Below are 24,220 nucleotides of genomic sequence, written 5' to 3' on the forward strand. Positions count from 1 at the left end.
GGCTAGCAGGTTGGCGTGAGTTAATGTCCGTATGTGATATTCCGTGCGGGGGCTGAGAGTTTATACTACGGTTCGACTCCTAGAGGGATATGCAACTATGAGAGGCATCAATACGAATTGCAGTTCTAACTAGATACAGCGGCCAGAAGATAGGAAAATCATGATAGTTCCCCCGGCAGTAAAAGATGACAAAGGTCATAATCATCAGTATACAGCTCACTGACAGCGAAGCCTGAAGGTGCTTTCGGGCTCGATGGAGCACTCAAGGACGGCATTTGTAACTGTGTTCCCTGGCCGAAGAAGAAGTCGCCAATTGCTTCCATCCACACCGGATACTCTACAATCTCCCTGTCATCATCTGAGGTCGCTGCATTTGAAACTACCGTAGGTTGAAGATTACGGTCCGCCGGGGTACAGAGCATCAGGTTTTCCTCAAGGGACACCTTCTGAGTGGACATCGACACGTCGATGAACTTGACCAGAATGACATACATGTTGAGGTCAAGGGCAAAGACACGATGTCCCGTCGCGAAGAGGCTGTTCTGGGGACCAGTGGAGGAAGCATAACAGCGTTCGAAAAGCGCAAGGGCCTGAGTTATTAGGGTCACCACTCGCCTGGTACAGAACTTGGACCCCATCAGATCGTGGATTTCGGACAGCATACTGAGTGTCCGATCGTAACGTCGCTTCTCCTCGGGAACTACAGCGGAAGAGTTGACGATATTCAGCAGGATTTGCGGAAGTAGTGTATAAGCGGCCCTGGTCAGATTTCAGCTTCACGGTGCTGCGCCCTGATTAAAGGAGACTTACGCGCTAATAGGGAGCTTCTCTGTCAATCCTACGATCTTGAGCTGACGGATATCGTTTACGATTAGCTCAGTTGCCGAGCGTATCTCCGACTGGCAGTTCTCAAGTCTCTGCAGGTCCTCAACCTCTACTGAGGGGTATCTGCTCAGAACGGAGCAGATCTTATTGCAGAGCGCAATGCGGGCGGACCTGCTGCGGTTAGAAAATTGAAGTTCCATTGGGAGTTGCGGGGATTAGAAGCCATACTGATAGTATATCGCAACAAGGTTGGAGAAGAGGGATATGTTCGGATGTAGAGACGTATACTGGCCGTCCATACCCAGCAGCCAGTCCATCTCCCAGCTCAGAAGAGTAGAGTTTGCCTTTTCGAGCTGGCAAAATATTGACTGCCTGCCTTCAGAGACGCATCCCTTGCTGGGCTCAGGATACACCAGGTTGATTAGATCTGTCACGGCAACAACAAAGCCGCACAGGCTTCTCATAACCTGAGACATGATACCCTTAACCTCAGTGTCATAGGTAGCCGACTCAAAAAGCTCGCTTTCCAATTCATCGGTCGTAAATGAGTGACGATGCAGGTCGGGCTCAAGCGCAGAAATCTGGAGCGGACGCCTCATGCCCAGGCTTATGATACGATCGCGAATGAGACAGCTCCACCAAAGCCGCTTCAGAGTCGATCCTCTTTGTGGCATGTCGGCGTCGAAGGTATAATACTGATGGGCTTGTAACATCCTGGCATGTTGGACTGCAATGTGTAGCCATCCGGAATTGGCCCAGATTTCCTGGTCAGAGGTAAAATAGGATAGTAGTACGGCAGCTTGTGATATTACCAGTGCGTCCTGTTCTACCCTGGCTTCATAAAGCATCTTGTTCCAGGTAAGCTGTATATTCTTCGTATTAGTTGTTAGGCGCCGTACCTTGGCCTTCTTGTAAAAGTCATTCCGAGCAGCCAAAAGTGAGCTGTAGCCGCAGCGCCGAGACACATCTTCAGGTATAAACTGTACAGGGGTTAGAACATAGCTCTCACACAGGAGGTATTAGTGCCGAACACAACTAGCCGCAAATAGCATCGCTTGAAAGAGCAACAGCGGAATCCCCTTGCTGTTCCCCATGAATGCCTCCAGTGAATGCCAAAACGCCCCTTCATCAACGAGAGGAAGGCATGGATGGACAAACAGGAAGTAGTAGTGCATGATCGAAAGCACTACATTGCGGTTTGGAACATGGAGACACCCGCTGGCCTCGAGGTGTCGGACCTTGGTTGGATCTAGATACAGCAGACCGGTGGCACATAGAGATGGGTAGTATGCGTATGGCAGCCATTGTCTCGCTGTTGCTCCTATCGAACGCTGTCAGCTAGTGGCCTAATTCAGTATAAAAGTGCTTGTACTACGTACGGCTGGACCCCAGTGAAGGGCTGCTACTAAGATGAGGTGGCTTAGGCCGTACTCGGGCCAGGAACGGATCCTGGGCTACTCGGCTAATATCTTCTATCCGTTTGGCTCCGGGCAATCTCTTGCGAGCTTTGCTTGCTCGACTGCGAAAGACCGAGCAAGGATGCCCGTCAAGCCAGCAGTTTGTGCATGGGAACCCTGTTACGGCGCCATCGCATCGGACTTTTCGTTTATTGCAGCGTGTGCATGCGCGAGGAGCACGTTTGAGCGGAAGCCTTGCCGCTATGGAGTGTAAATTGGAGTTGTACTTGGCGTTTTCCATGGCGGATCTGAAGCTGGCACGGAGTGACTGGGGTTCGCGGGGAACGACGGGGGAGACGAGGGGTTGGAGTATTGACGAGAATCAAGACACGATAAGCAGAAATGTCCGAGGCGGGGCTGTCGAAAATCGAGGCCTATATAGAAGGGGCCTCCAATGACAGCTGCACTCGGCATAAATCGGTAGTTTAAGGTTCGGCATAACTCGGCACAAATTACGGTTTAAATTAGGGCTATTCCATTGGTTGCTCGGTTGAAACTCAAGAACTGCCTGAGGTACACTTCTGGGTATACCTGGGTGCTGGCACCAACTGCAGTCCTGTGGTTAGCAAATCGAGTGCATGATCCACTGACTCAGAATGAGACTCTGTTCGAGTTCAGGTGGATAGGCTGCTGATGAATGTGAGGTTACAATGGGAAGAATGTTGAGAGCAATCGTGGTGATGCAAGAGAGGTGGAAGGGAAGGAGCGACTAGTGAGGAAACCACGTGACTACAACAGTAATTAGGGCTAGTCAGAGATTCAGAATACATGAGTATTTATTAGGACCATGGTCAAGGTCATCAGTGGAGAAAGACACGATCAAAGATACACAGTGGGTCAAACACGTAATCCTTCAACTGTCGGAAAAGAAGCATTTCCTTAAAGCGCTGTTCAATCAAGATAGGAAGTTTGAGACTGTATTCTCCCACAGATCGTATCGCGGACTGGCCAAACGTTGAATGGGAGGCGTGTCTGATAAGAAACCAAGCTCGCCAGAGACGCCATAGTCGCTGGGGTTCAATATATCAATAGCCATTATGCAATGATTTAGATTCTTCCATCATCAGGGAAACGGGTCAAGGCTGAGATCCCGATGATATATTATTATTTGCATACCGCGTTCGAGAATAATAGGGCAAAGACTTGACGTAATACTATGCAGCAGGCCGGGCAGCGGTCAGCAAATAATGCACAGAGTCTGCACATTGTTTACTTAAAAAGGTGGTGATGTCCTCTGTTGGTTTAACAAGAGATCTGCAAGGGCTAGCCACCGCCAGGGCTGCAGGACTGTCACGACGACACAATCCTAATACAAACTATACATATAAAACAAATCCCGAAATTGGCTAAAATACATGCGGAAAGGCCCGCCGGCCCATTAGGTACGAGATCGATCGTAGTTCAATTGGTGGAGCGCGAACCGGATCGACACTTGCCCAGACTCTCGGTTTGCCAATTCTCAATGCCGTTGTCCACCTTGATGAGTTTGGGCTACAGCAAAGCCGATATGGATCTTTTTAGCCCCCAGATGTTGCATCACACCCAACGACCTGGCTGAAGAGCGGGACACGGGGGGAAGATCATGTCCAGCTTTATATGAAGTAACCCGTCATCCCGCGATTGATCGTTTCTCTCGAATTGTTTGCCAGGCCTCTACTACGAACAAGTATTGCCATCGTGTCCTTTACTTTCCTAATTCCCGATGTATCAACATCATGGAGCAACGAGCCGGTGAAACACAGATGCGCCGTAGATCTCAATTCCTGTCGGTAGTTGACGTGTCCAAAGGCTACAGAGGAGGCATGTACGGACAGCTGTATAATGCAGCTATAATACTGCACACTGGATGCTAGAGCATATTCCTGTATCAACACAGCCCTTTCAGCCCATTGCATATGCCGGCCCTTAAGACCTTCCTTACGTGGCCTTCGCAGCAGGAAAAATCCACAAAAGGCGAGGGCGACAGTCATCCAATGCCCAGCGTACCTTCTGCCAGAATTCATGGTTTTCACGCCCAAGGAAGTCTTCCCAAGGACTATAATGTATGTCTCGTCCGGCAACACCGTAGCTTTTTTATGGTGATATCAAGGCACTTGTTAAGTCTGCAACTGCAGGTTAGTCATATAAATAGAAATGGATATTCAACCTGTACCATACAGCTTCATCTGTTTCGAGGTCGGACATGGCATGATAACATCAGAGCATTGGCTATCTCCAGTACCGTAGACTGCAGCTAGATATGTCAGTCTATTGTTTCTCCGTTACTGTTATGGCGCTAGCCGCGGCGCAGTGGGTTCATTGGCTGACAATGTCCGCGTTCTCTGACAAGTTCCTAGGGTGTATGCTTCACATAGATAGATATCATATTCTCAACATGGTCACCAGACGGGCAATAAGGGTTATGCTAGTTCGCTGCGCTCAAGAAACTGAACTTTGCATTCAAACACTTCTGTCCATATATCAAAGTTGTGGCTGAATATCAACTCTTTATGTCTACTGTGTGTTGACCAGTAAGCTCTGTAACGCTTCCTCAGTATCATACTTGGCGAGCAGCTTCGCTCTCAATTCCTCAATTTCATCCTTCTTCTCTGCTAAGACGCCATCTAGCATATTTCCCGTTGGACCAATGAGATGCGCATCACTAAGCCCCATAATAACCGCCATGAGTGTGACACTATCACCCAAATTTGCCAGCTCTCCATCTGCGTCCAGGCCATTCAAAATTTTCAGAAGCCTCTCAAAGTCGGCATCGCCTGGCGTTATAATGACTCGGAGCACTGCCTGTTCCTTCCCACCAACATTGTATTTATGGAATCGCCCGGGTTCGATGGTAACCTTCTCGCCAACTTGAAGGTCTTGGGCGGATGTCTCCAGAAGGTTGAGGTCTGGTTCAGCGCTGTTGTAGATAGTTATAGATCCATTGATGAGGTCAAATGTCTCTGAGAAGCGACTGTGAAAGTGGGGAGGCACTGTCGTGCCTGGTGTCATCGACTCAATAAAGATCGTGCGGGCGCCATTATTTAGACTTGTCGACTCCTCAAGCTGAAACCGACGTTTGTCCCAACGGCGTTCAGCTTCCATAATTGTATATTTAACTCAAAGAACCGTATCTCAGCGTCTCTCCTAATTCATTGAAGCAAACAAATGGTGGTAACCGTTTGCTCCTGGTACCTGCGGGAAAACGCAGTACTTGTAGACTATTTACTATCTGATATCACAAGAAGCGCCGGGAATCCGACATTGATAAAGCCTAGAGAAAGGGAGGTGGCGAAGCCCCGGAGGTCTGCGACCCGGATCAATAGCAAAAATACCTCAGTATCAGAGAAAGCGGAAGCTAACAGCTAATAATTCTGCCTTGCTGACGCCTAATCATGTCACTACAGAACTACAGGATGATCTGACCGAGTTATATCAGGCAATATAATACTACTCTAAAGAAGGACTAGGATTAAAGTAGTTACTTTATTATAATAAAAAAACACTTTAATATAGCAAAACAGGTAATTTAATTATGTATATATTTAAGAACTATTATTATGGAACTCTAAATTCTCTTTATAGTATAAAAAATATATAGTATCTTAACTGATTACCCGGATTACCTACTTATATATAACTAAGGTAAGTATTATATAATCCATACTCTTATTAATTACTTACTTACTTATCTTACATTTACAGGCTCACCTCGCCTACCCAGGTCACGCGACTTTAGGGTGGCACTGGTCACCTACTAGAATAAGACGGGTAACTACCTTGGCGGCCGTAGTTTTTTGATCAGTAGGCAGCCAAGGCACCAGTCTGCGCTGTCCATTCACATTGATTTGATTGATTATTACCCCTCACTGCATTGTCCATTTATCAATGGGATTGTACGATATCATTTGCCAGCTCGTCTATTTCCAACCCAATAACAGAACAAATGCGGATGACATGTCGAATATGGCACGGCTCCATCCTGACAAGTTACAAAAACGTTGCAATGCTGCGGCTCGTTTAATCTGTTTCCATCGCTAGCGTCAACGGTCAAGGGCGGGGTGGTTGGCATCCATATATAATGCATATATCTAGGCCGACAAGGCCGGCCTAATGATCCTGATAATTCCTGCAGACCACGACTATGACTCTCTCTCTATACGCCAGCACTGCACTGGCCGGTATCTTTTCCCATGTGGCCTACTTCAATCGAGGCGAGCACCATCTTTACGGGTTGCTCTATATCAAACTCCTCTTGACCAGCATAATCTCTGCGACCGCCATCCTCTCATACACCCAACAAACCACAGTAACTACAGCATTAAGCACAGTCGCCAAAGTAGCATCCTCCTATCTAGTCGGCCTCTACTCCAGCCTTCTAATCTACCGCGTCCTGCTGCACCCTCTAAACAAATTCCCCGGCCCACTGCCCGCCCGCGCCTCAACATCATGGCTCACAACCCAGCTCAAAAACAACCTCCACACAGCCCTACTCGACCTCCACCAGCAGCACGGCCTCTTCGTCCGCATCGGCTCCTCCGACCTCTCCATCTCACACCCGGATGCAGTCGAGCTCATCTACGGCTCCAACTCGCGCTGCATAAAGGGCCAGAACTACGAACTCGTCCTGCCCACGAACTCCCTACAGCTCATGCGCAATGTCGAGCAGCACCATACCCGCCGTCGCATCTGGAGTACCGCCTTCAGCGATAAACTCCTGCGTGGCTACGAGCAGCGCATCCGACCGTACCGCCAGAGGCTGATCAACCGGATCTCAGAGATATCGCGCAGCGACGACTCTCGGGTAAATATTAGGAAATGGTTCGACCTTTACTCGTTCGATGTCATGGGCGATCTGGCCTTTAGTGAAGGGTTTCAGTGTCTGGAGCAGGGAAAGCAGCATTGGGTGATTGAGCCGTTGATATCTATGCAGGATCACATCGGCATGTTTTTCCAGGCTTGGGCGTTTGCCATGCTTGCTGCCATCCCGGGGCTGTCTAAGGGTCTTTGGACATTTGTGAACTTTTGTGGAGAGAAGTTGATGGAGAGGTTTGAGGTATATCTCCTCTAATTTGCTACGTCTTCGGTGCTGATTCTTATAGCACCCGCCTGCAACCCCAGATATCAGCTCCGCGTTACTGGCACCCTTGAAAGGCAAATCTGTGTCGGAGGTCACGCCCGAGGAAAAGTTCCTGCTGTACGGCGACGCACAACTCATCGTGATCGCAGGAAGGTACACTCATTCCCCTTAGGCCTGTATTACACTTCAATGTTGCTAATAATATACAAGTGACACCACCTCAGGCGCTCTATCCGCCATATTCTACGAACTCGCCCGACACCCCGAAGAAATAAAAAAGCTGCGCGCCGAACTGGAAGCATTCGTCGGCGAGGGCGAGAATAAATACGAGTTCCTGAACTCAAAAATCGCCCATCTAAACCATCTCAATGGCGTTATTAACGAAGTCCTCCGGTTATATCCTGCCGTTCCCAGCGCGCTACAGCGAAAGACACCCCCCGAGGGAATTGTCGTTGATGGCGTCCATGTTCCTGGCGATACGCATGTGTACTGTCCGTTGTATGTGGTGGGACGATGTAAGCCTCAATCATAACCATTCTTTTCATAAATATGCTAACAAACCAAATAGCTGAGCTCGCCTACGCCCAGCCAGACGAGTTCATCCCCGAGCGATGGTATAGCCGGCCGGAGCTGGTCAGGCACAAATCCGCTTTTGCTCCATTTAGTCTTGGTACGTATAATATCCTATTGCCTCGCTCTGGCCGAAAGCCTTAGACTGTTTGCTAACTACTCCAGGCCCATTTAACTGCATCGGACGACCGCTCGCACTGATTAACCTTCGTGACACATTAGCCCAGCTCATCATGGAGTTCGATGTGGAGTTTGCTCCCGGGGAAGATGGGGCGCGGTTTCTGGGAGACGCCAAGGATAATTTTGTGTTTTATGCTGGCGAGGTTGATCTGCTGTTTACTCCACGTAGTTAGACTATGGGTCATGGTGTTGTGAAGGAGTTTAATACATTTTAACTCTTGTATTTCCTACATTGCTCAACAGTGTAACTGCCTCCTAGTTAGGGTGTGGAGAGTCAGCTGACTTGGTGCCGAACTTTGTTGCTGCATAAATCTGCACTTTTATGTCCTGCCAGGTTGGAATATAAATATTAATTTGGATGCCCTTCTCAACTAGTATCTGTCTCAATTTCAAAGTCGTGTTTGCTCCATACCTGTCTACATCTACACAGACGAGAAGAACTGTCGAACCTCCCTCCAGTGGGAACGGCATCGTATATCACAGCCTACAAAAAAGACCCAGAATAGACCCTCTTACAACCAACAGAAACTAAAACCGAAACCATTCTCCGTCGTCAGTCATGGATTGTTATCTGTTATAGAAGCTGTTGGGTTATATACATATGCACGCTTCCTATAAATATATACGCCCAGTGATGGTTAAAGGCCGTTACCAGACACTTCCTGTCTGCTCTCCTTTTCCGCTTCCTTCATTTTCTCCTTCCCAGTCGGTGTCTCTTTCATTGCCTCTTTGACCAGCCAAAGACTTACGTCCTTTGCATCCGTCCCGACACGCCAGCTACCTAGTACCACCCCTTTATCACCTAAAATCTCGCTAGCTCGTTCCCAGCGTCTGCGCCACAACTCTTCCCGTTTGTTCCCTAGAGGAATGCGAGGAGTTGCTGAATTCATCGTCGAAGTTCGAGACGATGGGTATGATTCTGAATTGTTTGTGCTGGTTTTGTTAAGTGAGGAATTCGATCCTGATGATCGGAGAGTGCGCGGTGGGGGTGGGTATAGACTGGCATTTCCTGGAGAAGAGGATCGAGATGAAGGGGTAGTCGATGTGCGGAATGGCTGTCGATCTGGAGCCGAACGATTCGCATTTGCGCTCGTTTGAGAAGTAGGGCCAATAGATGATGCTCCAGTATTAGATCGGCGAGGAGGCGGAGGCGGCGGTGCTTGTTTCGATCCTGGTCCTGTATCGCCAGGAGATGACCTTCCCGACGCAGGTTCACCGGGTGACAGTGAGTCCGAGTCACCGCCGCGCCGTCTCGGTAGAGGGGGCGCAGGTTTGCGTTTGACGGCTTCCCTAGGTCCTTCTGTAACATCAGTGGTATTTGTAACGGAGCGGAGCGAAGATGGCTTCGAGGGGACGGTAGGTGGCGCTCGTAAGTTTTGCGGTTTTTGGGTTTCGTCCGAAAGATCAATCAAGTCGTCGCTCTGTGCAGATTTGGTTTCTAGAGCTGGGTCTGATGATGTTCGCGGCGGTCGTGGTGGTAATGTAGGCCTGTTGGGCGCCGAATCGGTACGGTCAACCAGTTCAGGTGTGCTGCGCATGCGAGACGGCGTGTGCTCCTTGACAGACTTTTCAAAGAATGTTGCGCGCTCCGATGTGGTGATATCGCGTATGAATACGCCGAGTATTCTGCCCGGATTCGCCATGACAATGTCGGTATACACCTCAAGATCGGCCTCCCCACTGTCTCCAACTAAGATGAACTTCCGGTCCGGGAAGTCCCCTAAAATCTGTTCCAGTGCACCCTTCTTCCTCTCTGCAGTAGGTTCAAATATGCCTTGCAGCATGCCGCTATATTGCTTCAGATGAAAAGAGCCAGGCGGCAACCCAACCATCTTGAAGAAGCGATCTAGAAGTGGGTAAAGCTGCCATGGCGAATTAGAAACGTAATGAATGTCCACGCCTAGTTTGGCCAATTCAGTATACCAGTCGGTAACACCATCAATGGTCAGCTCCGACAGGTCGCGGACGAATACATTACGGCACATTTCTTTCGCTCCATTCGCAATGGCAGAGTGCTTCACCGTGTCATCAATATCACTGATCATACTGATCCCCCTGGGTTCAATGATTTCAATTTCCTTCACACCAGAAAGGTCCTCCGAAGCAAGGACACGGACGTGCGTAGGGACGAAGGACAGTGACGCTCGAACAGAGAAATGTCCCGACTCGTTCGTCAAGATATTCTTTGACTGGCTTTCTTCATCGTTGAAAAAGAAAACAGTCACCGCCATCCCAGCCTTTGGGCTCGACAGGAATGGCCGTATCCGTTGCATAAGGTTAGCATTTGCAATGGAAAGCTCATCCTTGCTTAGCTGCGACTGTGTCGACTGCGTAGACTGAACTGATGCTGTTGTTGGTGTTCGCTGTGGACTGCGACCAGGGACACTGTCCTCAAGAGTATCCGAAGCCTCTTTCAAGTTCAACTCATTGCCCTTGTCGGCATTTCGAATGATCGATTGCGCCTCCGTATTGACGATCTCCTCCTCCCTTTTCTCAGTCATCCGCGGTAATCGTTCCTCATCCTGATTCGATCCGTCCCCAGTCTCATTGTTGCTAGGAGCAGGTACACCACTTAATCGTCGAGCCAGCGCAACCACCAGCCGCTGCTTCCGAGTCATGGGCCCACGATAAGGCGCATACGCCCAGCCCCGTACATCAACCGCAACAACAGCATTTGCAGAATCAAAGATATTCCACTCCTGCATGTCGTGTTCTTCCGCCCCATCCAGCCCATGGTACTCATCAATCGAATCGATCGAGTCACGCTGCTGCTGCTGCTGCTCTTTTTGTCTCTTCATTTCCGCTATCCGCTCCGGATCCAACCGCCTCGCATAGCTGGGGAAAATAACCATCTCCTCACCCCCAGCCCGCGCGATCTCAACATCCGGAAACGCCCCAGGAGTATTCAAATACTCCTCATCAAAATCCCGGGCTGCATTCCGCTGCGCCGTCCACGACGCCGCATACGACTGCCGCAGCTCATTCGCCGCCTTGAAATAGTCAAACACCTTCTTCCGCCGCGTCCCTGATCCATAACCACTTCCCCACGACGACGGAGACCCGTAGTCTGACATGTCCCCGCTAAGCGACTTCACCCTTGGCTTTCCCGCCGCTCCTATTCCTAAGCCTCGCGCCGCGTTCTCAGACGGCACCAGCAGTCCCCCAACAAGCCCGCTCACGCCCCGGCGTCGCCGCCGTCTCCGTCCGACAAGAAACTCCGCAAGACCTAATTTCCCTGTTTCCGCCTTCCTGGCGAGCCTCGCCTGTCGCTGGAGAAGCGCTCGGTAAACCCTCGCCTGCGCCCGGTGCCGAACGGCGGGGATGGTCTCGTGTCGGAAATTCCACAGTCGGAGGTGCGCGCGGCGTCCCGCGTGAGGTCCAAATATGAGGCGGAAGAGGCGAGAAAACTTGCCGTGGCCGCTGGATTTGGGGATTGGGTCTTGGAGGGGGAAGCGACGAGGGTGTTGTGGGTGAGGGAACGGTTGTGGCTGTTGCCGCTTCACGAGGGTCGGCGGCGGGGGTCGCCAGCGGCTGCGGAAAAAAGATTTCGGAGCCAGATTCGATGGTGGTTTCAGCGTGGTGGGATTGATTGGATTAAGGTGCTAATTGGGATTCGGTTCGTCTATTGAGTCTGGATTTGTGCGCTCGTTAGTTGCAGTTTCCTGGAGTTTGTTTCGCCGCGGAGGTGCAGGCAGGCAGCAGCCTGAACAAAGCCAAGGACAAGGGCGGGGTTATACTGGTAAAGTAAGTGGACAATATTCTTTCCTAGGCTCAAGACGTTTAAATGTATAGTCATTAAATCATGAAGAGGAGGAAGAGGAAAAGGCGCAGTGCCCTGTGCTGACGGTTGTTGCTGCTGTGGGGAACGAACTGGGCTGGACTCTGACGTTTTCGCTCCTCCAAGTGTTAAGTCATCATGTCGATAAATAAAATAGTTACTCCTAATCCTTAGGTTCAATTCATAACTAGCTATATGATAAAACCTATTTAGCTAATGTTAATTTTTTTTTTTTTTTTTTTTTTTTATGATAGTTTTTCTTCTTTTTATTCGTTTAGCAGCAGTATATTTGTGCTGAGTTGTTCCTTTATATATTTCCCGAGAACCATTCATATGAAAATTGCTAACTAAAACCGTGTTATAACTCGCCAGTTACATCATTATACTTCCGCGTCTTCTTTACTTCTTTGCTTCTTCGCCCGTTTCGCCCGTCTAGGCTTGATTCCCTCGCCACTTGCCCGTTTAGCAGGAACAGATACAGCCAGCCCATCCCCAAGATCACAATAATTGATAAAGCTAGAGAAATCACAAGGCCTCCCAAACAGCCTTGTCAATTCTGCCTCCGCACCCTCATAACTAGCCCTGCGCTTGCCCTTGCCCTTACTCCCAGAGCTTCCAGACCCCTCTCCCCCTCCCTGTTGCTCCTTCTCCATCTTCCCCGCAACCCAAGGCAACGCATTCAACGTACTATTCGCCTCCATCCACCGACTAAACGTCTGATCCTGATAAAGGACCCAGACCTTCTGACGCTCTTTCTGCCCCACACGATGAATACCCCCAATAGCATGGAAGAGCCGTTTCATACTCAGCGGGGGCTCCATAACAACCATTCTCGAGCAGCGCGTATGCAGATTCATCGTCTTGGCCCCGCAATTGAAATTCGTGAGCAGCACCTGGCACGCGCGTTTAGGGCTCGAGGTTGTAAAGCACGTTATGGCTTTCCTGCGGTCTTTGGCGGACATGGAGGGTCGGATTGTCACGAAGGGGATGGAGAGCGAGTTTAGGAACATCTCTGTCATCCAGAGGATTAGGGGCCAGTGGGCGACGATTATTATGTGGGGGCGGGCTGCCACTGCTGTAGTTGTATCAAATATGCCCTCGTCGTGGAGTATCTTGAGCAGAATTCGCAGTTTGGGCGTGTCCATTGCCAAGTATGAGCCCTGGAGGAGGGGTGTAGATGGCATGGGTACGGAAAGGTCTAGGGCTGTGTTTGCGTAGTATAGTGCAAACCCTCTGTCTTCTTTCTCTGCGTGGTCCTTCATCTGCGTCGTTAGGTCATGTTTAGCGTTGATTCGTGAGACGAATTTATCGAGTCGTGGTGAGAAGGCAAGTAGGCAGAGACGCCGAAGCGCACATCTATGTGCGTGGCTCCCACTGCCTGGATCAGCAGATGTGTATTGTGCTGGGTCGGCATTAGGCTGGAATTCACGGAGTAGCACATCGTAACGCTCGTTGTGCATAGCTTGGATGCGATCTGGGTTCGCGAGTTCAACAGTCGTGATCTGGCAAGGTGGCACATCTGGTCCGACCATGGTCGGGTTCTCGAGAAGCGATTCCAGATTCAGGGATAGAAGGGCTGGTGTTGGTGACGGTGGAGCTGCCTTAAGCTCAGTGCCTTTGGGACTTTCGTCCATGGTCGAAACTTGGGTTTCCTCATGAGAGGGCCTCTCATCCGTTGACGCCTTAGGGTGCTGGCCATTGCTAGGGGCATTCTCTGTTGCTGCAACACTTAGGGCAACCTCGCGCGGAGCATCCATGCCAACACCACCATCACCAGCAAGATCATGAGTAGTCTCACTCAATATGCAATCATGCTGAAAACAATCAATCTCCATCAGATGCCGCAATAGATTCGCCCGATCAATCGGGAGGCAAGGCGTGCGTCCACCCGCAATCTGTCCCCCCAGGTTCGACTCATTATATATCGCATCCGTAAGCTCACCAACGACATCAAGCTTGAGAGTCCTCGCAGCATCCTCATCCCGACTCGCCACAGCAACAGCCCTCTCATTCTCCATAGCCTTCGCAGCATCACCCGAAGACACCCCAAACAAATCCCGCACTGACCGACTCGGCCCTGCCGCAGTCGTAGCCCCCAAACCCTCATGGAAGAAAACTGGCGGCTCGACAGCGGTATTCCGCGGCCTCGTGGTAGGGATCTTACTCCCCATTTGCTTGCGGTATATCCACGACAGCAACTTATTAGCATGCGTGATATCGTACGGGTCCACATGCGGCGGTTTAGTATCCAACTGGCTGCGTCGAAACAACCCGGGGCTCGCTTTGATAAGCTTCCACGCCATCCAGAGACAAGTCATAGGCGCGAGAGACTTCTCGTCGACGCCGTCGCGCCCAATTCTAGGTTGTCTGGTACTAGATATGATAGGCTGCATCTTCGGATCGAAGGCCCGATTTATAACTGCTGGGCGGATCGTCATGTGTGCATGTTTTAACTTTGCGCCGAAGGTCTTCTTCCTTATGTCGAGCCAGCTTGTGAGGATGGGTTTTGTGGCGGGGTCTTTCAGGTATAAGTCCCAGAGTTGCCCTGTGTCTTTGAATCCCAGTGCACCGGCCATTTTGGTGGTGACTTGGTCCATGGTTTGGAGGTAGCCCTTTTCGTAGTCGACGCCGTTGATGTCGCATTTTGATGGTGCCATGGTGAGCGAGTCTTGGGTTTTGGACGTGGACGGTAGGAAGCTGGTACGAGGGGATATTAGGTTCTTTTGTCCATGGACTGTTGGTTTGAACAAGGACTATCTGCGATACTTTGTGGGCATTGAAGTGGTATCAAGCATGTTTCTTACCTAGAGGGTTGACCATGAACGTAGCTGAGGACTAAGATGCCGGGGAAGGGTTGGAATAGGTCCCAGAACTGAAACAGGATAAAGGCGCCAATGAAGAGACCTCAGAGTTCAATATCAATTCATTAAAATAGAAGCAGTAGTGGGGAGAGTGGTTCTAATCCAGCACGCGAAGGAGTTATGAAGTAAATAGAGGCTGGTAGACGGGATATGCAGAACCCGACATAGGGCTATGTCAGTTGTTAAGAGTTGTTGGAGAATCCAGTGAGAGGCAGTTGAACGTTGAATAATGTACGGTCCATGCTTCCAGAAAGCGATAATTGTCAAATTAAGTGTATTTCCGATTCTACTCATGTCGCATTAATTTATGTTTATAGTTTTATACACTATATACGAGAGGGGATGTGAGGATCATGCCGACTCGCTCTCTGCGTAGTTCACGGCTTTAGTTCGTCGACTCCGACGAACTTTCTCGTTTTTAGCAGGCGGCGCAGAATCATCAGGTGCTTCAATATCAGAAACCGATGGAGTCGACGGGGCAGGAGAGGCTTTGCGCTTTCTGCTGGTCCGTTTCTTCGCTGCTGGGGTGGTGGGTGTGGCGGGAGTGGCGTAATCTACACCGTCTGCCTCCGGTGGCAGAGGAGCCTTCTTCGGAGATTTGAGAGTTTTCAGGGCCTTGGTCCTCACAGTCTTCTTCGGCCTAAGCCATTCTTCCATGCCAGGGGGCCAGTACACTCTTCGCTCTGGACCACCCATGCCGACTTCTTCCTCAGGGACGGTCTTCGGGGGCCGCACCTGGGATTCAAGGTCGACAAAATCACCGTTCTTCTTCTTTGTCTTTCGGGGAGGCTTAAATGGTTTGTTCTCGTCGGTCCGGACATAGGGCAAGATTTCATTAACAAGCTCATGTCCAGGAAGCTTGAATGTCCTCATCAGTTCAAATACAGCTTGCTCCTTGTCCTTTGCTTCTATCATCAAGTCCATAGTGGGATCACAAGGTGGAAGCGTCCGAACGCGGTCACTATGCTTCCGACGCTGACGATTCGTGATGGCAGCAGATACGGGCTCGGAATAGTGCATCTTCTGTGTGATGTTTTTCCTTGTCCACGTAGCCTTAATTCTACCATAGAGACCCATAATATCGAGTGTGCCTTCACGGACCAGAGAGGAGTCGAAGATTATGTTGTGGTGGTGGTAGTCCAGAACAAGCGGGATATTCAGTTCTTCGCATATAGGTAGCAGGTCATGTACCGACCAGCTTACATCGTCGTTCTCCAAAACCAAGCGGTTTTTGATGTCCTGCGAAAGCTTTTGGTAGTTCTTTCGAAACCGATCTAGGGTTGCCCCTTTGTCTCCAAAGACGCCACCCATGTGAAGAATCATCACCGCGTCACGGTCTTGCTGAGGAGGCAATTGCAGCAGCTGTAGCAACTCCGAATGGTACTCGAGGTCCCGGACCGAGTTTTCCAATACCTCGGGTCGAGGCGAGCCTAGCTGCGTGAATTGGCCTGGGTGTACGCTTACTCGATGGCCAAACTCTGCGACAAGACGCCCAACTTCGGCCAGCGCATGTGACGCAAACCCAGCCAGTTGGTATCCATACTCCTTATGACTTGCAAAGGGAAACATTTCACTACTAAGGCGCATGAATTTGATGCCATAACGCTCGTTCCATCGTATCAGTTTCGGCAGATCACGAGCATTTGCTAGCCCTATCGCCTCGACATACGCTTGGCCTCGCCGTACGCTTGGTGGCCGCGACCGGTCCGGCCGGTTTTTAGTGGGATGAAGCGGTTGCGAGGGGTCTGTGAGCGGATGGCGATTCTCGAGGATCGACGCTATGCGACAGGTGCGGGAGCAGAAAACGGGAGGATTCGAGTATCGCAAGTAGGTATTCAGACAGGCCTACGGGGAACATGTGCGATTAGATAACGAGACGACAATTACTTCCAAGGGCGGGAGTACTCACATACCCCAGTCTGCCATTCCAGGGAAGGGGGAGATAGCTGCTATTGACAGCCGGGGCGCGTGAAAGAGCTTCCTGAAGCTCCTCAGGTTCAATCGGCACATCCTCGTCCGACTCTGGATCAATTGGCATGTTGTCAAGATTTGAACGCGCATGTCCCTCATCTGCAACCGCTGGAGAATGGTCGACCTGTTCGTCCTCCGATTTCACTGGGGTCACTGGCGTGTCCGCCGCGGGGCCCCCTGCCATAGTGTGGGACAAGCTCAGTGATCGTGCGCTGAATCGGCTCGAAGGGGGTGTAGGCACCAATGAAGTGGTCGCAAGCTTCGAAACGGATCGCTCTGTTGTGGAATGCAATGGGTGTGCTACCACGCTATAAGCACGAGACTGGGGTTGAGAATCCGGCTTTCGAGCAGCGGCGATCGGGATCGCCACCATGACAGGGCGAGTCATCCATGGCCTACGCAATAGAGAGGGGTGGCGAATCAAGTGGGTTGGACCGGATTCCACGGCGCTGGGCCAACGGACGGCATGCTGGACGAACCTCTCCAGAGGGAGATGTCGCCTAAACATTCAGCGTGCGGGGGGTCTGGTCGGTGAAATATGGAGGCTTCGAACGGCTGTCTATTAATTGGGATGCCGGAGCATCATGGTGCGTCAGGCGAACGCGAAATGTACGATCGAATGGACCTTGGAAAGATAGAGTAAAGGAATAAATGAGCGACGTGGGTTGGACAGGCTGCGGTGAAGTGAGTGGTTGTAGAAGGAGAGTTGCGAGTCTTGAGAGACGCGACGCGCTGAGTTTAAGCTGATCGCTGCTGACTGGCCACCTCTACACTCACTCTACACCACACTTGACTCTCTCCAGCTTCCACTGACCACTTTCTATAAACCCCGTCTAATCGACTGTTTGGTCAAAAACATCCCAGAAAATTCCAGCGGTATTTCGGCAATCCGGATATTTTCCACAATGACCGCACTGGCCGGTGTCGAATGTCGATAGACTTCTCCCATTTTATGGGACCCATTCCTATTCACAAGTCAATGCACGAGAATGGGCCAATTCAGTCTCTTGAACAATAGGAAGACCTCCAATTAGGCTTCAGTGGCTAGCCTAGACTGAATCCATGAGAATGGTATGGGGCGACAGCCGCAGTGTTATGCTGCTTGTTTACAGCAGCATTCCTCGCGAGATACCCGGCACCCAGAAATGGGACAGGCATGGCATTCATCCTCCCTGTTGAGCGCTATTTTTCTATGGGATAAGGTTTTCAAACATGCCAGAGCTCGAGGATTCGTTTATTTAAGATGCTGCTATCTACGAGACCATGGCCTGTGTTACTACCATCCCTCGCTCTCTCACTCTCCTTCTCTCTGGCCCGGCTGTACAAGAGTTGTGTTATCAATCCTCTCCTTTGCATTCAGTCTTAGCCTATTGATCATTGTCATTCTTTTATTGGGCTATTATTCTTAGCTGTATAATCAGGTAAGTTCTGTGTTGCTCAACGCTATAAAACTTTGTAGACCGGGCCTGACTCTTGCCTATCCAGATACCACTTCTCCTTCCACTTCACAGCCTGGTGCTTCCAAATAATTCAAATAATCAATCATTCAATAATCAGTCACCATGAAGAGCTTCCTTCTGACCTGCACTCTCTTGGCATCATCCGCCCTCGGACACATTCAACTGTCCAAGCCGTACCCTATTCGCAGCCCTCTCAACAAGGACGCCGACGGCCAAAAGGACTACTCCTACACCAACCCTCTGTCCACCTCCGGGTCTGACTTCCCCTGCAAGGGATACGCCGACGACGCTTTCAAATCCGTGGCCGACTACAAGCCCGGTCAAGAGTACGAGATTGAGCTCCAGGGCAGCGCTACACACGATGGTGGCTCGTGCCAGATCTCCCTCTCCTACGACAAGGGCAAGACCTTCCGCGTCATCCACTCCATTATCGGTGGATGCCCATTGAGCAAGAGCTACAAGTTCAAGGTCCCGTCAGATGCTCAATCCGGCGAAGCTCTCCTGGCATGGACATGGTTCAACAAGGTCGGCAACCGCGAGATGTACATGAACTGCGCCCAAGTCACCGTCGGCAGCGACAGCTCTCGAATGGAAGGCTTCTCCGCCGTCTCCAAGGCCAACGCCTTTGACAGCCTCCCAGAGATCTTCGTCGCCAACGTCAACGGGCCCGGCAAATGCAAGACCATCGAAGGCAAAGACGTGAACTTCCCCCAGCCAGGCCCCTCCGTCGAAGGAGAGGGTGAGGGCAAGGGCTACGAGTGCGAGGACTCCGCTCCCTTCCTCGGCGGTTCCAGGGTCACCAAAGAGTCCTCCAGCTCCGCCTCGGCCACCCCTAGCCGCGCCCACGGCGCCCTCTCTTCTGAATCCGCCGCTGCATCTTCCTCTGCTGCTGCCAAGGCCTCAAAGGTCGCACATGGAGCATTCGGTCAAGAAACTTCCGCTGGTCGTTTTGACTATCCCACTCCTCAGCACCGCCACTGCCGCCCCCACGACGACTACGTCTGCTCCGCCGATCACTTCAGCTTCTTCCGCTGTGTCCACGGTGACCTCGTCTTCATGGGCCCTGTCGCTGCGGGAACCTGGTGTGTCAATGGCCGTATCGAGCGTGCTCCTTGGTTCTAAGCTGTTGTTGCTCCTTGACCTGTTCCTATCTCCAAATCAACCATCTCTCTCACTCCTTTCTGGATCTAACCGACCTTCGTTATGTATCTCTTCGTCCGCGCCTGTGATGTTGCCAGGCCTTTCATGTTAACAATCTTCTATACTTGTCCTCGCTATATCTTCTTTTCTTCTTTTTTCCCTTGGTGTTTAGCTGCATAGCTTAATATATATCTTTCATGATTCTATTTAAAGCAATTGAGTAGGGCAGGCCGGTACTGTCAGCTCCATCGTAGACCACGCGTCAATCTAACTGCTGTTTAGTCTCATTATCTTCTTCGTACCTTGGGAACGCGTCCTCTCACCCAGTGATGCGTCGCTATTAAGACCACATATAATGTTCAGATTTTACCACTGCACCAAAAGGGTCAACCCTCCTTGGAGAGGGCTAGTTCTGACTAATACTCCGGTTGTCACGGTTCACCACTGGCCCCCAAACATCTGGCCTGGCCATTGCTAATTCGCAAAGATCCAACTCAAATATAAAATTGAGCATACCGCACTCTACTATGTTTGCGGTTACCCCTCAACTGATTCGAAGGCGTGTAATCGCCTCCTGGAGCATCCCACAGCTGTCCACCACTTGCAGCTCCGCCTCCTTTTCAACACTGCCTCCTATGGACCAGTTTACGTATACCACCACTGTTGACGCTGAGCCTCTTCATCGTTATAAAAAAGGTGGCTACCATCCTGTCACGTTGGGAAGTTTTCGGGGCAACAGGAGATACAAGATTTTGCACAAATTAGGGTGGGGGTGTTACTCGACAGTTTGGGCAGCAAGAGATCACAGGTTATACAACTGCACTTGCCGACTGCGCTTCTGGTTCAATGAGGCTAATTTAATCCTAGAGAAGAGACTTATGTTGCTATTAAGATCTGCATTTCTGAAAGAGAGAATGACAAAGCAAACCAAGAACTCAATGTCATGACCAGATTGGCTTCTATTCACCCCAGCCCTCGACATGTCGTGCGCTTGCTTGATGACTTCGATTTAGCGGGTCCGAATGGAACACACAAATGCCTCGTATTCGAGCTTCTAGGGCCTAGTATCCCTGAGACAGTCGACGTACACTTTCCCGATGGCAGGCTTCCTGGCAAGCTTGCCAAAACCATTGCAAAACAGGCTCTTATTGGACTTGACACTCTGCACCAGCATAATATTGGACATGGAGGTAGGTCATGCATCTCGCACTAGAGAATAATGTCTGATGCTTCACCTAATTAATGTAGACATCCATACTCGCAATTTAGCGTTTACTGTTCCCTGTGTGAACAATGTATCTGAGGAGGACTTCATCAAGATTTTGGGGAAGCCAGGAATTGGGCATGTGCGAAGGAGCGATGGAAAAGATCTAGAGCCTGGCGTACCAAACTACATTGTCCGGCCTGCCTCATACCGTTCTCATTTTTAGCCGTCGTCGAATCCAGTCAAGATTGTGGACTTTGGTGAATCGTTTTTGCCCACAACGATTCCTCAAACTCTTCACACGTCACTACCAGTTCGGGCGCCCGAAGTTATATTTGGAGAACGCTTGGACTGTCGTGTAGACTTATGGAGTATGGGCTGTATGGTGAGCAAGATTGTGAAAGGTTAAAAGTCATTTGGAACAATATTGACAGCCTTGCTAGCTTTTTGAGCTTTTCATTGGACAGCCGCCCTTTGACAGCTTCTTGTTAACACCCAAGATTCTTATCGGTCAAATGCAAGAGATGGCAAGTGATGCTCTGCCTGAGAGATGGAAAGACTCATGGAGGACAATGGATGATAAATCTGCCGCAGAAATCCCAGGACCTACGTTGCAAGAGTGGTTGGAAGACATGTATTTTGCTGGCGAGCGAAACGAAGACTTGACAAAGGAGGATATAGTTCGGCTGGGGCAAATTATTGGAAAATTGCTGCGGTTCGAGTCGTCTACTAGGGTGTCAGCGAGGGAAATTCTGAACGATCCTTGGTTTAGCTGTGACCCTCACATCTGACCCGGGAGACACGATCGCAGATCTGAGATACCGGTGCTGATAGGCGGCAGTTTCCAGTAGGTCAAGACGGCTCGGGGGACGGGAGAGACTTGATTCCAATGTGATTCCGTTGTGGTGGTAAATGATGTGCCGGGAATCAAACCCATCACCTCCGAATCGCGGGGCCTGCCTTTGGGAGGGTCGCTCAGCACCTAACCTTGCTGCCGCTGGATGGTCGAGGGACTGGTGTTGAATAGTTGAAGTTTGCGCTTGTTCCATTGGTATTATTCATGGTGGACGCCTTTCTCTCTTAGTTGCTACATTCAACTGTAGCAGGGATAGAAGGAGAAAGGAAGAAAGCAATAAACAAGTGGGGGAATAGGGAGGAGGAGAGAGAGAGAGAGAGAGAGCGGGGTGTTTGCCCATCTGAGCAGCTGCAGCCTCGTTCTCACCTGCATTCAGCTCACCACAACGAACCAATGTCGTTCTTTTTGTCCAGAGAACCCTTGCCATACTGTCCAGTAAACTCCCAGACAGCTCACCGCGGGACAGAATGAAGACGAGGCTTTGTGTAAAGGAAAGGAACGTTGAGAGATTATTTTGATTTGCCATTCCTTATGGAAAACTGAATTCGTAACAATCATACCCAGACATCATATCTATATCTATACTAATCCAATCCAATCTATAGGTATTCACTCCATCAAAATCAAGAAACATGCTCCTTCTCAACCTCCTTGGGAATCCTCACCCAAACCACAACCACAAATGCCGCGAGCAGCTGCACCGCAAACGCAAACCACCAGATATCCCTGAGCCCCGTGAGCCCAATACTCCCAGACGGATCGCGGTCGATCTTCGTGCCAATCGCATCAGCCACACTGGTCATGATCGCACTCGACAGGTTCTGGTTCGTCACGAGTAAACTGGCCGCACTGCCCTGGTAGCTCCGGGACACGTTACTCGTGATGAAGATCGATGCGGCCGCGAAGGCAAGGTCCGGGCCGAATGTTACCAGCACAACGCCGGGGAAGGAGAGAGCCCAGTATGTTGTGTTGGGAGTTTGGGGAAGGAAGAAGACGGGGCCTAGTGTGAAGGCGAACATGGCAGCCGTGTAGATATAGTGGCCCGGGAAGATATGGACCGTACGGGAGACGAGCCAGGCGGCGAAGATCCCGACGAGGGCGTTGGGGATGAAATAGATAGCAGCGGTAATGGGCGCAACTCCCTGGATACGCAGCCAGAACTGGAGGACGTAGAACTGCCACGCGCCGAAGAAGGAGCCGAAGCCTAGGAAGTAGGCGACCATTAGAGCCGTGAAGCCTGGGGTGCGCCAGAGGCGGTTAGGGATGAGTGGGCGGGCGGCTTTACGTTCCCAGAAGAAGAAGGCGAAGAGGAGGAGGAAGCCGATGATGATGAGGACGTAGGTGTATGGGGACCAGGAGGCGACGGGGCCCTGGGTGAGGCCAAAGAGGAGGCAGACACAGCCGCCAGCAGCGCAGCCGGCGCCGATGTAGTCGAAGTCGCGCAGCGATGGGGGTTCAGCGCCGGCTTGGTCTGCGGCGGGGCGGAGCGATGGGATGCTGAAGAAGGCGATGAGGCCGCAGAGGGCGCAAAGAATGGCATTTGTACCAAAAATCCAAGGAAGATGCGCCTGCAGTGCGCCACCTTGTAAGGCTCCGAGCGAGTATCCCAGTGGTGAAGTCGCGGCAATAGCCGAAAAGACTCTGTTCTTTCGCATGCCAGGGTTGTAAATGCGGCCCAGGATACTCATACTGCCGGAGACCAACACCCCAATCGCGAGACCCTGCATGGCCCTCACGATGAAGAAGAGGACATACCTCGAGTGCGTGAGCGAGAACGCACCGACAGTGTTCCAAGCCGCCAGCCAGGCATACGCACCAACCATCAGACCCTTTGGCGGCGCGAGGTCAGCCAGCGAGCCAGAAACCACAACAGAAAGACCATTCGCCGTGTTAAAGGCGCCCACAATCCACGGCAGCTCCGAGTTCGTGATGCCCAGGGCCTCCCTGATCTGCTCCTGCGGGGCCAGCATATCGCCCAGCAAGAACGAAAAAAGCATCAAGCTCACAGAACACACCGCAACCAGGAACAGCTCCGCCGTCAAACTGGACAGCTCCGGCGGGATCCCCTGCTTGGTCGGTTTCTGGACAGGCGATGCCGCCTCGTCGGCCGTGGCATCGTGAGCAGGAGCAGGCGTGGCAGACGGTTTGCGGTGTGCGACATCCGAGCTCAGCTCGATGCTGCCGGCGTAGGTTGCGATGCGCGAGATGGGTGTTTTCGTATTGCCCAGCAGCGGGTCGGGAGTTTGGGCGCCCGTGACGGGAGTTGCGAAGCCCGGAGTACTTGCGATAGACGAAAATCCGGGTGTTGGCGCAGGAGAGTCACTAATGTCGACTTCATCTTCACGGGATGCCGATCGGTCGGTCGCTGCAGGATTTGAGACGCCGATGCCGATGCGCATTGGGCTGCAGGGCCGTGCGTCGGCTGTGGCGCCGGCAATGTCAACCTGAGGCTGCTTGTCGGCCATCCTGAGAATTGTGCAGGGTGCAAAGGTCGACAGAGACGGTGGAAGCCAATTTGAGAAGGATTGTGGGATTATATAACATGGAGGGGTGGCGACCGGCTGGAGACGGTGAAAAATCCGACATCGAGTCAGGCCAGGTCGGTGGAGTCGGCCTAATATTCTAGCAGAGATGGTTAATCAATTATTGCAATTATTGCAGCATCATGGCCGCTCAGAAGAAGCAAAACAACCGGTGTAGATGTCCTTGTATCAATTAGGGCAGGTTTGCCAGGGCCAGGGCGAGAACAGCCCTCCCCACTGCTTCAGCCAGTGAGGAATAGACAGGACTAAACAATTCGACAAGCTCTGTGATTGTGAAAAATACTCCGATCACCTGGACGTGGGATATGCAGGTTCGAAC

General features: G+C 51.1%; 9 protein-coding genes across 9 annotated transcripts; 3 read left to right on the forward strand and 6 right to left on the reverse strand.

Moving 5' to 3' along the window:
- Nucleotides 1-158: 158 nt before the first annotated feature.
- Nucleotides 159-2,523, reverse strand: APUU_11461A (Zn(II)2Cys6 transcription factor; the record flags this gene model as incomplete). The annotated part of the gene is made up of 5 exons (XM_041697554.1): nt 159-759; nt 811-996; nt 1,054-1,805; nt 1,857-2,146; nt 2,205-2,523. 5 exons carry the CDS (start codon nt 2,521-2,523, stop codon nt 159-161), a joined length of 2,148 nt encoding a protein of 715 aa, XP_041550827.1.
- Nucleotides 2,524-4,775: 2,252 nt separating this feature from the next.
- On the reverse strand, nt 4,776-5,363 carry APUU_11462A (uncharacterized protein; the record flags this gene model as incomplete). Its single annotated transcript, XM_041697555.1, has 1 exon — nt 4,776-5,363. One exon carries the CDS (start codon nt 5,361-5,363, stop codon nt 4,776-4,778), a length of 588 nt encoding a protein of 195 aa, XP_041550828.1.
- Nucleotides 5,364-6,402: 1,039 nt separating this feature from the next.
- Nucleotides 6,403-8,261, forward strand: APUU_11463S (cytochrome P450; the record flags this gene model as incomplete). Its single annotated transcript, XM_041697556.1, has 5 exons — nt 6,403-7,314; nt 7,361-7,491; nt 7,549-7,853; nt 7,907-8,008; nt 8,074-8,261. 5 exons carry the CDS (start codon nt 6,403-6,405, stop codon nt 8,259-8,261), a joined length of 1,638 nt encoding a protein of 545 aa, XP_041550829.1.
- A 465-nt stretch (nt 8,262-8,726) lies between these two features.
- Nucleotides 8,727-11,162, reverse strand: APUU_11464A (uncharacterized protein; the record flags this gene model as incomplete). Its single annotated transcript, XM_041697557.1, has 1 exon — nt 8,727-11,162. One exon carries the CDS (start codon nt 11,160-11,162, stop codon nt 8,727-8,729), a length of 2,436 nt encoding a protein of 811 aa, XP_041550830.1.
- An 891-nt stretch (nt 11,163-12,053) lies between these two features.
- APUU_11465A (uncharacterized protein) lies at nt 12,054-14,523 on the reverse strand (the record flags this gene model as incomplete). Its single annotated transcript, XM_041697558.1, has 2 exons — nt 12,054-12,071; nt 12,253-14,523. 2 exons carry the CDS (start codon nt 14,521-14,523, stop codon nt 12,054-12,056), a joined length of 2,289 nt encoding a protein of 762 aa, XP_041550831.1.
- Nucleotides 14,524-15,078: 555 nt separating this feature from the next.
- MUS18 (UV-endonuclease UVE-1) lies at nt 15,079-17,206 on the reverse strand (the record flags this gene model as incomplete). The annotated part of the gene is made up of 2 exons (XM_041697559.1): nt 15,079-16,572; nt 16,637-17,206. The coding sequence occupies 2 exons, from the start codon at nt 17,204-17,206 to the stop codon at nt 15,079-15,081; spliced, it is 2,064 nt and encodes a 687-aa protein (XP_041550832.1).
- Nucleotides 17,207-18,260: 1,054 nt separating this feature from the next.
- Nucleotides 18,261-19,280, forward strand: APUU_11467S (putative extracellular protein; the record flags this gene model as incomplete). Its single annotated transcript, XM_041697560.1, has 1 exon — nt 18,261-19,280. The coding sequence occupies one exon, from the start codon at nt 18,261-18,263 to the stop codon at nt 19,278-19,280; it is 1,020 nt and encodes a 339-aa protein (XP_041550833.1).
- A 961-nt stretch (nt 19,281-20,241) lies between these two features.
- Nucleotides 20,242-20,728, forward strand: APUU_11468S (uncharacterized protein; the record flags this gene model as incomplete). The annotated part of the gene is made up of 2 exons (XM_041697561.1): nt 20,242-20,488; nt 20,547-20,728. The coding sequence occupies 2 exons, from the start codon at nt 20,242-20,244 to the stop codon at nt 20,726-20,728; spliced, it is 429 nt and encodes a 142-aa protein (XP_041550834.1).
- A 1,253-nt stretch (nt 20,729-21,981) lies between these two features.
- Nucleotides 21,982-23,823, reverse strand: APUU_11469A (uncharacterized protein; the record flags this gene model as incomplete). The annotated part of the gene is made up of 1 exon (XM_041697562.1): nt 21,982-23,823. One exon carries the CDS (start codon nt 23,821-23,823, stop codon nt 21,982-21,984), a length of 1,842 nt encoding a protein of 613 aa, XP_041550835.1.
- Between the last annotated feature and the right edge of the window lie 397 nt (nt 23,824-24,220).

The sequence above is a fragment of the Aspergillus puulaauensis genome, chromosome 1 (assembly GCF_016861865.1).
Source record: "Aspergillus puulaauensis MK2 DNA, chromosome 1, nearly complete sequence".
Classification (NCBI taxonomy): Eukaryota; Fungi; Ascomycota; class Eurotiomycetes; order Eurotiales; family Aspergillaceae; genus Aspergillus; species Aspergillus puulaauensis.